This window comes from Martes martes, assembly GCF_963455335.1.
Source record: "Martes martes genome assembly, chromosome: 4".
In the NCBI taxonomy this organism is placed as follows: domain Eukaryota; kingdom Metazoa; phylum Chordata; class Mammalia; order Carnivora; family Mustelidae; genus Martes; species Martes martes.
Genome location: NC_137891.1, coordinates 3,567,912 through 3,580,011, shown reverse-complemented (window position 1 = coordinate 3,580,011; position 12,100 = coordinate 3,567,912). Strand labels below are relative to the sequence as shown.

Below are 12,100 nucleotides of genomic sequence, written 5' to 3'. Positions count from 1 at the left end.
AAAGATGTGCAGTGGAAGGCAGGGGGCAATCCGGAGACATTTCAGAGGCTCAACGCACAGGATCTGGGGAGGACTAGGCTTGGCAGGAATGGAAAGGAAGGATTAGAAGAAATCCAGTCTCCATCCCAAGAGCAGGAAGACGACCACGCAAGCCAACAGGAAAGGGTAGGCGCAGCGGGTGGGGATTCGGGAGGCAAGCAGCCCTGTGCTAACCACCGGCTCTCGCAAGTGTGTGTTCGCTCCACTCCACGTGGGGCCATTGTTCTCGTCTTAAATTGTCACTTAGAGCAGCGGGGGCCATGACGTGCAAGCTGGACATCCAGAGTGGGGAACAAACCCAACTCGGTGACAACCTGTGCTGCTTCCAAGAACTATTTATATGAGCAGTGGCAGCAGGCGCCGCGGGGATGAGAGGGAAATGCGGCAGGTACATCACAGAGCGGCCCTAACGCGCAGGAGGGGCCCGAGACATGGGAGCAGGAACAGCATGTGGCAGCGGCCCTGGCCACGGCTCCCCCCAGGCCAAGCGCTTTGATGCTTTATACAACAAATTCAAAACAGAGGCGAGCCTCGGCAAGAAAGGCTATTACTCCACAGACTGAAAAAGTGACAGATGATGAAATGTGATGCTAAAAAGCCCGAGCTAAGCCATTAATTCTCGTGAAGCCATTCTCCAATGGCTGGGAAGAAAAACAGTCTTTCCTATAAACTAAAACTACACTTCTTATTTGGGGCTGTATCACTTTAAAGGGAGTTTCCTATCAACATTAACAGGGGCAGCGACACCCGTCTGTCTTACCCTGGGGAGGACAGGAACCACTGGAGAGGAGAGGGCTGCCGCCGGTGATGCTCCTTCCCCAGCTCGAGACCAGAGGGGCTGGTCACCGCTGCCACCTCAACTCTGCTAGGAATAAACAGCACTATCCCACTGCGTCCTGCGCCCGTAGGAAAGGCGCCCCCGGACACGAAGACAGGCGAGTACCCCGTGCTAACCAGCACCTGCTGTCCACAGGCTGCTGGCCGCAGGGGCGAGCATCTGAGCGGCAGGAACGCCATCCACCGTGTTCGGACCCCACCACTCCCAGCTCAGCCTAAGTCGAAGCTGGAGATGGGAAACTGGCCTTCTTCCACCTTCCAGAAAAACGCCTCTAGGAGCTCTGGCCACTTTGGGGTTTGCAGTATACATGCTGTCTGATTTCTCTTCCCCAAAGGAAGACTAGGTCTAGAGAAGTAACTAGGAAAGAAAACATTAGTGTAAAAAGGGCTCCCTGGGCAGAAAGAGGCCAGTGCTCCAGATGGCGGGGAGCTCCACGAACGGAGATGCCGAGATGCTGGACAGCCTGGAGGGGCACAGTTTTCCTGGGATGCCAGCAGTGACACAGAAAAAGACGTAGGACTCCCCCAGGAGTGCCTGGAACATGGGGCTAGCTGCTGAACCCCCTACCAACAGGAGACTGAACCAGACAGAAGCCAGGACCAGACTCAGGGCAATGCGTGGGGAGCACGGCCCGTACGACGATGACCACAGCCAAGCACGTTGCCACGTTCCCGTCACTGTGAGGCCATCTGAGAAGGTGGACAGCCTATCCGCTCACAGGCACTTCTGTATGATGCCTGCTTTCCTCATGCAGAACCCGACTGCCAGGAAGGCTAAGCAACCGGGCGCGATGGTTTGGATTCGACTAGCGCTTGGGACCAAGACCAACAGAGGCCAGAATTCCAGACGCAGTGCTGCCAGAGGCTACAGAAAGGCCGGGATGGAGCCGAGCTCCGTTTACCTGGTTGCCGGCAGAGTGCTGACTCGGGTGAAGAAAACAGACGGCTCGGCCTCCACGTGCAGCCCCAGGGAGAGGTTCCTATAATATCCTTCCACGTGGCCCGGCCCTCCAGAGTACTTGAAATTCAGGATAGCTTCCAGGGTCTAGAATGATGGAAAAAAGGATATGTTAACAATCAGATCAGCGTTCTCCCAGGAGGCAGGCTTCACTTCAGTAAGGCTGGAGAGAACCCGCTGGGCATCTCTGCTAGCCGGCGCCCGCGCCGTCCTTCCGATGGTGCCCTGTGTCTGTGCTAACATTTCCCAGATGCACAAATGGAAAGGGCTCCCCAATTCTTCTGTGGTTCACAGAGCATCTGAGAGAGAAAAACACCCGCCCTCAGCATCCCTTAAACATACAGATGAGGGGCGTGGGGGAAGGGGCACTTCTCTCTGAGCGGTAGAGTAGGGCTCCCAGGCCAACAGTCAGTAAAGCTGACAAGCTACAAACCCGTGAAACTTCCTTGAACCCATCAAGAGATGAGGTCATGGGGCAACCATGGAGCCAAAAGACCAAGGATGTACAAGGCCCTTCTAGAAGGGCAGGGCAGGGACACCTGGTGAGCAGGCGTAGAGCCGGCCACCATATGGGCCGGCAGGAAGGAATTGGCTCAAGGCTAATGAATTGCTTGAGGCCGAGTGAAGGCTCTACTAATGGCGAAGACCTCCCGGGAGCCCAGACAAGAAGGACGTTCCCGCCCCTGCAGGCTCTTTGCCGTGGACCTCCCTGGGCATGGACACGAAGGACTGGTCAGGGTGCGGGAGGACAGAGGGAGCCCCGCAGTAGCGCAGGCACAGAGGAAGGAGGTGAGCGGCCACTAAAGGAAGAGGAAGAAATCAAAACCCCAGCCCCAACCCCACACTCCCCTCTCATCCCCAACCAGACCCTTCTTTCTCCTCTGAAGCAAAACCCTAAGCTTCTGGAGGAGGGGCCGCCAATGCCAAGGGCACAAAGGCAGGGATAAATACCCATTCTAGTGGGGCGAAGGGCAGAAGCCAGTCCCGAGCCAGAATCCCACCCCAGCGCTGTCAGAGGTCTCCCACCACTGAGCCGGGCTGGAAAACCCCTTCATCCACAGTGCCCACCAGGTATTAGGTGGAGATGGCCGCTATGTGCGGAAGGAGCAGGGATGCCAACGGGGCCCAACACAGGAGACCCAGGCGCCCAGGGTGGGACGAGGACAGCAGGGAGGCCCCGTCTGCTCCTGCTACCGGCACCAGCGGGGAAGGAGCAAAGGTGTGGAAAGAGCCCACTGGTGGTACTGGCACGCAGGGAGGGTAGAGGATGGACGAGGACCGTTCTGGGAAAATGCCTGGCACTCGGCAGTCCCTACTTTGCTCCCCCACGCCTCCATGCAAGACAACATCCGAGGAATTCTGGAGCCTGTGGTGCACCCATGTAACTATAGCAACAAGAAATCTCAAACCCAGCTCAACTGCACGCCGAAGTGACTCTGTCTTCCACAGCGAGCTCCCAACACAGGCCCGGGAGCCGAATGTGGCCTGCAGCCGGTCTTACGGGCCTGAGAGCGCTTTCTAGAGCTTGCAAAGGTTGCAAAGCAACAGCAATGACAAACAAACAGACGACGTGGACCGTGAGTGGCCGGCAAAACTCAGTATTTCCCATCTGGTTCTTTCTGTAAAAAGCTTCCTGATAAACTGTAAGAAGAAAACAAGTAGACCTTCATGACCGCGGATTAGGCAGTGGTGCCACAGAGCGGACCCCAACAGCACCAGCAGCTGAGACGAGAGGCCAGAGTCACGGCAATCCAAGGCAGGCAGACCTCCCGGAAGACAAGCAGAACGCCCGCTGCTGCGGCCGAGCCGTGGGAAAGGGCGTGAGAAAGGAGCGCGTCTGGCCGTCAGCTGAGCACGGACGACGCTCGTGGAAGTGAGAGCACACGGAGCCCGGAGAAACAGGGCTGGCACGGACGGTGGCCAGCCCGAGCTTCAAAGCCACGTGCTCCCGGTAAGGCGTAAGTATCCCATCACCTGGTAAGAGCAAAGGGAAGCCAAGCTTCCAGAAGGACAGGAGGAGCCACCTGCCTTCCGCTGCAGGTTCAAGAGCCCAGTCCCATGAACCTTCCTGGCGAGACGATGTTCGGCCTTTGGTCTGTGCTTCCACTGACCTGTTTCTTCCTCCCAGTGGAGAAGCAGCCCCAGCTACAGACTTTTTTAAAATGAAGAACACAGGGGCACCTGGATGGCTCAGTGGGTTAAAGCCTCTGCCTTCAGTTCAGGTCATGATCCCAGGGTCCTGAGATCGAGCCCCGCATCGGGTTCTCTGCTCAGCAGGGAGCCTGCTTCCTCCTCTCTCTCTCTGCCTGCCTCTCTGCCTACTTGTAATCTCTCTCTCTCTGTCAAATAAATAAATAAAATCTTAAAAAAAAAAAGTTTATAAAATGAAGAACACACCCTTTACGAGCCTGCCATCAGCGACAGGGCACTCCAAGGAGGACAGCAACCCTCCCGGGAGACTCGAGACATGCGGAGCAGCACGGAGCGGGTGCGGGGAGCGGGTGCGGGGAGCGGGTGTGGGCGCTAGGCTCAGGGCAGCCCTCTGGCTCCCCGAGATCCTGGCCATGCCTTCCCTCCGCTCCCAGCCCACTTCCCCACTGCGACACGGGGACAATAAGGAACACCCAGCTCAGCGCAGATCTGATGAGAAAATGTAGCAGCAGAGCAAGGAGACACTCATTTCAAAGACATCCTTTCTCCCGCTGCAGCCTCGCCGTCTCATACCCGGACACAACATGGCTTAAAATGGGAAGAAACCGGAAATGGATTTTAGGGCTATTTCTCCCCCATTCCCCATTTTCTATTACCGTTATATATATATATATATATATATATATATATATATATATATATATATATATATAATAAAAGGGGCCCTTTCGACCATTGCTAAGTGTACAGCTGTGTGGCATGGTGTACACCCACACAGCTGGGCAACCATCACCGCTCTCCGTCTGCGGCAGAACTTCTCCTCATTTCCCCAAACCCAAACTCCATCCCCAAGAAACGCTAACCGCCTCCCACCCTCATCCTCCCCCAGGCCTGGATACCGCCATGCTCTGTGCCTATGAATGAGAGGACTCTCGGAACCTCATGGAGAAAGTGTCCTAGCTTTTGTCCTTTTGGGACCGGTTTGTTTCTATCAGTTTCATGTCTTCAAGGGTCGCACATGGCGTAACCAGTGTCAGAAGGTCTGTTTTAAAGCTGGAGAACACACCCCTGCTTGTACAGGCCAAATCGTGTTTACGGATCTGCTGAGGGACACCTGCGTTTCTCCAACCTTTCAGCTGCTGTGGACGACGCTGCCATGAACCTGGGGAGACAGCGGTCCTGAGACGCGCTCTCCGCCCTTTGCGTCCTCACTTATGTACACACATTTAATTGTTGTAGGGGTGACTGTGCCGTTTTCCACGGTTGCTAGATCTTCTGTCCCCACCGACAGTGCCTACGGGTTCTAGTTTCTCCAATCCTTGTCAACATCTGTTATTTTCTGTCTCGTAGGTTTGTTTTTTGTAAGAGCCCTCCTAACGGGTGTGAAGTGGGATCTCTTTTTGGTTTTGATGCACATTTTCCTAATGACTAGTGATACTGAGCATCTTCTCATGCGCTGACGGGTCCTTTGTTACTGGCTTTGGAAAAATGTCTGCCCAAGGCTCACAGCGTCATTTTAAAAGCGCACTTCCCACCCTCTTCTTCAAAGTGTCTTTCACACCCAGAGGTTTACAGGTGCCCTTCAACTTCTGTACCACCAGGAAGGCCTCCACTGATTCTCTCCACCTACATAAACGTGATATAAAGCCACGTCTTATCCAAGAAGACGCCTACACTTCCTCACTTAAAAGGGCTCAAGAAAATACAGAATATTTTTTAATACCCGAAGATCATATTTTAGACTCACCCAAATCCCAAATCCTTTCTCCGTAGCAGAAAGTACTGCTCTATCAACCCCAAAGGATTGCTGGTTTCTTGTGAATGTTTCTTACGCTTTTTGAAAAATCCCTCATCAGCAGCAAATGACAAGACCCCCATATACACACATCCCAATAAGTCTTTCTTTTTAATTTTTATTTGTTTGTTTATTTGAGAGAGAGCGAGAGCGCACGCACAAGTCAGGGGATATGGAGCAGGAGAAGCAGCCCCCCCCACCCTGAATAGCGAGCCCGACGCTGGGCTGGATCCTAGAACCCCAGGACCCTGACCTGAAGGCAAGTCAGGTGTCCCCAGGAACCCCCAAGAAGCTTTCCTGTAACAACTTCCTGAATACAACTGACTTTTCTTTGTTTGCTCTATTTTTTCATTCATCCTTTCAGACACTTCTGGGTACTCTCTGAGCGCCAGGCTCTGTGCTTAAAACGAGACGAGTCGGGTGTGGCCCCGGGTCTCAGAAAGCTCAGTAAACACTGAGAGAGCAAACAGATGCCTGAACTAAGTCGCTAATCCACAAAGCCCACCCAACCACCAACATATACATGGTAGTTTTCGCAGATCGCAGGCACGGTGGTCAGGGAAACAAACGTTCTGAGTAATGGCCTCGAAATGCCCAAACCCGTGAAGTACACAAATGTCACACGACTTTGTTTTTTTTAAGGTAAACTTAAGAGTCACATCCAGGGAGTGATGTAGTAGAAATCACCTAGGAAGGCAGCAAAAAATTCATGGGGATACATAACAATCAAGTATTATAAAACAAAGAAGAAATAGTCTATATTTCTATTTTCTTTCTAAGTCTTTTGCTCTGTAAAGAACCAAGAAAAAGACAGGATTACAGGGAAGATAATTTATAAAAATCAAGCAAATTAAAGATTTTGTGAAATTATTGAGTATTACTGCCTTTCCTCCTTCCTTGAAAGAAAAAAAGCCCTCCTTGGCCCTATAAAATTAGAATATTTTAATAAAACCAGAAAGTGGGCTGGTAAGGTAAAAGACATAGGATGCTCCAACTTTTTTTTCAATCATAAAATAATGAGAAGCAATGTGTTACCCTACCCTAAGACTTCCCTTTTCAGAGTATGCTGTGGTCCTTACCCGGAAAAAGTACTATTAGATAAATCAGTAATGGGCAAGGAACTAAAGAAAAAAAATTTCTGGGCATACAATTTATTATGTGAGCTAAAATAAAAGGTCTTTCAGTGGCTACCTTTTATTGAGCACCTACTAGGTACCAAATACCATAATAAGTCTTCTATACACACTGGAGCCAAAGTTCTTAAGAGTCCTACAAGGAAAGTCCTGTTGCATAAGCAAGGCTCCGAGCTATTAGGAGAAAGCCCCGGGCCGCTCGCCAGGAAGCAGCACATTGGGGATTTAAATGCAGATCCACATGGCTAAGCAGCCCTCTCTCTGGCCATTTTTGCAAACTGCTCTGAAGAGCATTCATTCATCCATCCACCCGCTCACCCCCTGACCCTAAGCAAACGTCTACTATGTGTAAAGGAAGATGGCAGAAGGCATGACGCCACCTACAGGAACTCAAGTTGAGCTAAAGACACAAGCCCGGGGACATCTTTAGATAAACTGCTATATGGTATAGAGCAGTACCCTAGGGTATGTGGAGATACCGAAGACTATTACATCTGGAAGCCCAGGAGTTGGATAGGAAGGAAGGACATTTCAGAAGAAAGGCAAAATGAGGAATTATTAAATTGAAAGTGGATAGAGAAAAACAAAGTCTAATTCTTGAAAATATCAATAAATGTGACCATCCTCTAAGTTAGTCTGATCAAAAAAAAAAAAAAGAAGAAGAAGATGGGACACCTGGGTGGCTCAGTTGGTTAAGCAGCTGCCTTCAGCTCAGGTCATGATCCCAGCATGCTGGGATCAAGTCCCACATCGGGCTCCTTGCTCGGCAGGGAGCCTGCTTCTCCCTCTGCCTGCCACTCTGTCTGCTTATGCTCACTCTCGCTTCTCTCTCTCTCTCTCTGACAAATAAATAAATAAATCTTAAAAAAAAAGAAGAAGAAAGTAATTACCAATATTGAAAATGAATGTCAGCTGTGATCCCGCACACATTAAAAGGATAATAAAATAGTGCAAACAACTTAGTGCCAATAGAGTCAACTTAAACACATTACCAAATGGAACCAGGACAAAATAGAAAACCTGAGCGCCTCATGTCCACTGCTGACACTGGATTCACAACTGAAAACAGCCCTCTTCTAAAGGGAGTCCAAGGCCAGGTGGTTTCCCCGCTGAATTCCACAAAACCCTGGGTTAGAGACAAGACCAGTTTTATACAAACACCTTCAGAAGATAGAGGAAATGTCCCCCCTCTTTTGATGAGAGAAGTCTTACCCAAATACTAAAATAACACAGAGTTTTCATGGAAAGAAAACCACAGATCTATCTTCATCATGAATTTAGATGTAAAAACCCTAAATTCAGTAATAGATAAGATGAAAAACACATCATGATCCCGTAAGTTTATCTCAACAATGCAAGGTTGGTATAATATCAGAAAATCCGTTCATGTCATTCATCTTATTAAGAGACTATTACCGACAAGAAAGGAAAGCCATATGATCATCTCAATAGCATCAGAAAACACAGCTGACAAAATTGAAAACCCACGTAAGATTTTTTTTAAAAATCTCCACAAACTAGGTATAGAAAGATCCTCAACCTACAAAGTGCACCCACGAAGAACTTCTGTAGTTTAAAACCCCATCTCATGGTAAACTAAACGGCCAGATTTTAATCTGAATTAAGGCAAGGACATAGCTGTCATTACTCTTGTCAACATTGTACTTGAGATCCTAGCAAGTTCAATAAAGTAAGAAAAGGAAATTAAAGACATACATATCAGGAAGGAAGTAAAAACTGTCCGGTCACAGACAACACTATCATGTACCAAAACAAAACAAAACAAAAAAATCTTATAAGGAATCTACTGGAACCCTCAGAAATTGCTGCTGGTAACAGAAGATAGCACAATCACTTTAGAAAACAACTAGTCAGAATTCCTTACAAACTTAAAGAACTAACATATTATTCAGCAAAAAAAACTCTTACCAAGAAAAATAAAAACACATATCCACACAAAGACATGTATGTAAATATCCATGGAAATTTTATTCATAATAATCCCAAACTGGAAGTATCCTCAATGTCCAAGAAGAGGCAGGTGACCAGATTAATCATAGTGCATCGTAAAATGGAATACGACTCCACAATAAGATGGAACAAAGTCCCGACACTTACAATAGTCGAGAGTCTCAGAGACATTATCCTCAGTGAGAGAGTGTCTGCTGTGCCACATGCTGGCACGCGCAGGAGATGCTGGAAAAGGTTAGTCTTCAGGGACAAAAACAAGATCAGCAGATGCCTGGGGTTGGGGGCAAGAAAGGATCAGCTATGACAGGGTCAGGGAAACTTCTGGGGGGGACGGGAGTGTTTTACATCATGATGGTGTTGGTGGCGACGGTTACAGGGGATGTGCTTCGGTCAAAACTCATCAAGCCGCACAGTGAGTGTGGCTGTATTTTGCAGAAAGCGATTTGCACTCGAAGCTGATTTCTGACCATTCGTAAGCACACAAGCACTTGCAAACAGTAAAAGACCGCAAGTGAGGGCACGGGCCGCACTGATGTGGGACTGCTCACGTCTCCGTACAAACGTGCTGCGCCAGGATTCCCAGGTTCTACAGTAAAAATCGTTGAGTGAAGTTATGGTTTACCACAATTAAAACATCACAAGATCCTGGAAAAGTCATACGCCTCCTCCAGGACCCCATATCCTCGTCTGTACAATCAGAGTTGTGCCACATACTACGTAAGGTTCTCACCAGTTCCTAAATGAACTATTATTGTTTCTCTGTATTACTAATGTTTCATGATTCTAACCTAAATAAGGCTCTTGCCAGAGAGAAAGCATCGCCCTTGTACACTACCCTAATTTATATGTCTAAGATACAGATCTCTAATTTTTAAAGACCTTAATTGGACCTGTCACCACAGATTCCCTTCTGCTCTATTTCTGAGACAGGACGTAAGATTAATAGCTGTGATATGAGCCACTTAATAAGTCAAACACTCAGGACCAGAGGTCCCAGCTGGGGCTCATTCCCAAGAGACCAGCCCTGTGGTTTACTTAAGGTCAATGAAACAAACAAATGAAAGCCTTACCATTACCTTCCCGTTAATTAGCACTTTCAGCCAAAGTCTTTCTTCAGTGTTAATTGTGCCTTAAAGATGCCAAGTGACTACGAATTAAACGGTACGTCCACAATAATGCGGGAATGGGTCAGAGCAACACGGTGGTACTCGAGGGCCACAGGAGCCCCTCAGTGGCTGAGAAGGCCTGGGACACCAGCTTCGCATGGAGGGGGCCGTTAAAAGACCAAGTCAGAAATCTGATTTTGGGTAAAGAAAAGCACCGTTTTCACCGTTTTTTCATTAGTTGGTAGCACTTGACCTTTTTTTTTTTTTTTTTAATTGTCCTATCAGTCCTTTTTCTTCCAGACTTATAGGTTTTATATTTATTTATATAGTAAGGGAATCACTCGTTGCCTGGGATATAAACTGCAAATATTTTTCACAGTTGCACACCGTCTCTGGTGCTGTTTTTTATCCCATTGTTTTAGAATTCTGTCGGCCTCTTTCATATAAATATATGATAAATATGGTAAGATAATGGCTGCAAGCGTCCTCTTCTGTTTAGTTCCTCTTCTCCCCCTACTAACAGTAATTTGTGTGGAGACGCACTAGAGAACTGGTCAGTACCTTACCCCTCACTAAATTCGCACGCACGAGCGTGGCGCCCACCCATAATCTTCTAACGTCATCATTCATTTCACATTTATTAGATGCCAATCTACTGTAAGAGATTTTTCTTCCCCACTTAACATGGTTAATATCTGCATGGATGAATGGCTTCGTGGTTCATCCAGTGGGTTACAATCCATTACTGCCATGACTCGGCTGGCCCGTAGACTATCCCAGGCCTGGCATCCGTTTGGGCCGGCTGCTGTGCCCTGCGACGTGCCCCCACGGGTCTCTGGGTGAGCCCTCGCTTTACAGAACAGCAGGATGTCCCGGGATCATCTTCTATTTTCCCTGCCCTGGAAACTAGCCATTTCTTTGGAGAAGATCGGATCATTTTGAGGGGGAATGATAACAAGAAACGGGTCCTAGATGGGCTCACTGCTACTGAGACGCTCTTGCTCTGAGGCTTTCTCAGTGGACAAGTGTGAGGTGTGTGCGTATGCCTGTCCCTACGTGTGCACGTGCACACACGTGGACGCCTAGCTCCGGATCTGTTTTTATACAGACACCGGTGTATATGTATATATGGACGATGATAAAGAAGTTTCCACAAACTGGGAGTTTATGATGAAACCTCAAGTTCCAAACTTAGGCTAGATTCATCTGAACTCCACCCCCCCCCCAGCCCCGTGCACATGCATAACAACCCTCCCTGGCCGTGAGACCTGGAGGGCCCACTATCCTCAGTGTGTGTGCTCAACGGCTCACCCTCAGGACACACAGAAAATGCTGTCCTAACTGCTCGTGCACACTAGGGCAAAGAGCACATCTACCAGCTCGGGTCCCATGCTTGCCAAGACTTCCTTCTTGATGTAAGGTGCACCTGACATACATGGAAAGTGTACAGCCAAGTGCACAGTTGAGTTTTGATAAACATATTCCTCTTGTAACTATCAGCCTGATAAAGACCAGAACACTTCCACCAACCAGGGCAACTCCCTCGTGCCCCTTCTAATCCAAGACAGACACTCTCATGGGCAACCACTTTCCTGAAAATTGTTTACCATGGGTTAGATTTGCTTTCCCTTGGATTTCACGTTTACAAACAGAATCACATAGTGTGTTCTCTTTTACAGTGGCTTCCCTTGTGCGACGCATCTTCCAGCCTCATCCGTGTCAGTGTACAAATGGATACAGACGATGCCAGCTGCAAACATGTATTTTTCATTGTTCAGCAGCATTCCATTGTATGAATACACCACAATCTGCTTATCCACTCTCCAGTTCATAGGCATTTGAGTTGTTCTCAATTGGAGGATGATAAAAATCAAGCTATTATAAAAAAATTATTGTGCAAGTTTTTTGTAGGTATTTTCATTTCTCTTGGATCAACACTTAGGAGTGAAACTGTTGGGTCATTGGGACAGATGTATATTGTGTTTAATAAAATCTGCAGTTTTCCACACTAGGTTTACCATTTTACACTCCAGCTAACAACAACATAAGAGAGTCCCAGTTGCTCTATATCCATATGCCAGCATTAGGTGTTGTCAGTTTTTCTAAATTA

The 12,100-nt window shown here is 48.3% G+C and overlaps 1 protein-coding gene across 1 annotated transcript in view; it reads right to left on the bottom strand.

Annotated features, from left to right (window-relative positions):
• TRAPPC9 (trafficking protein particle complex subunit 9) overlaps positions 1–12,100 on the bottom strand; it is a 510,796-nt gene that overhangs the window by 184,609 nt on the left and 314,087 nt on the right. Inside the window, exon 18 of the mRNA XM_080803019.1 lies at positions 1,779–1,921. Coding sequence (XP_080659145.1) covers positions 1,779–1,921 — 143 coding nt within the window. The remainder of the gene's footprint in view (positions 1–1,778; positions 1,922–12,100) is intronic.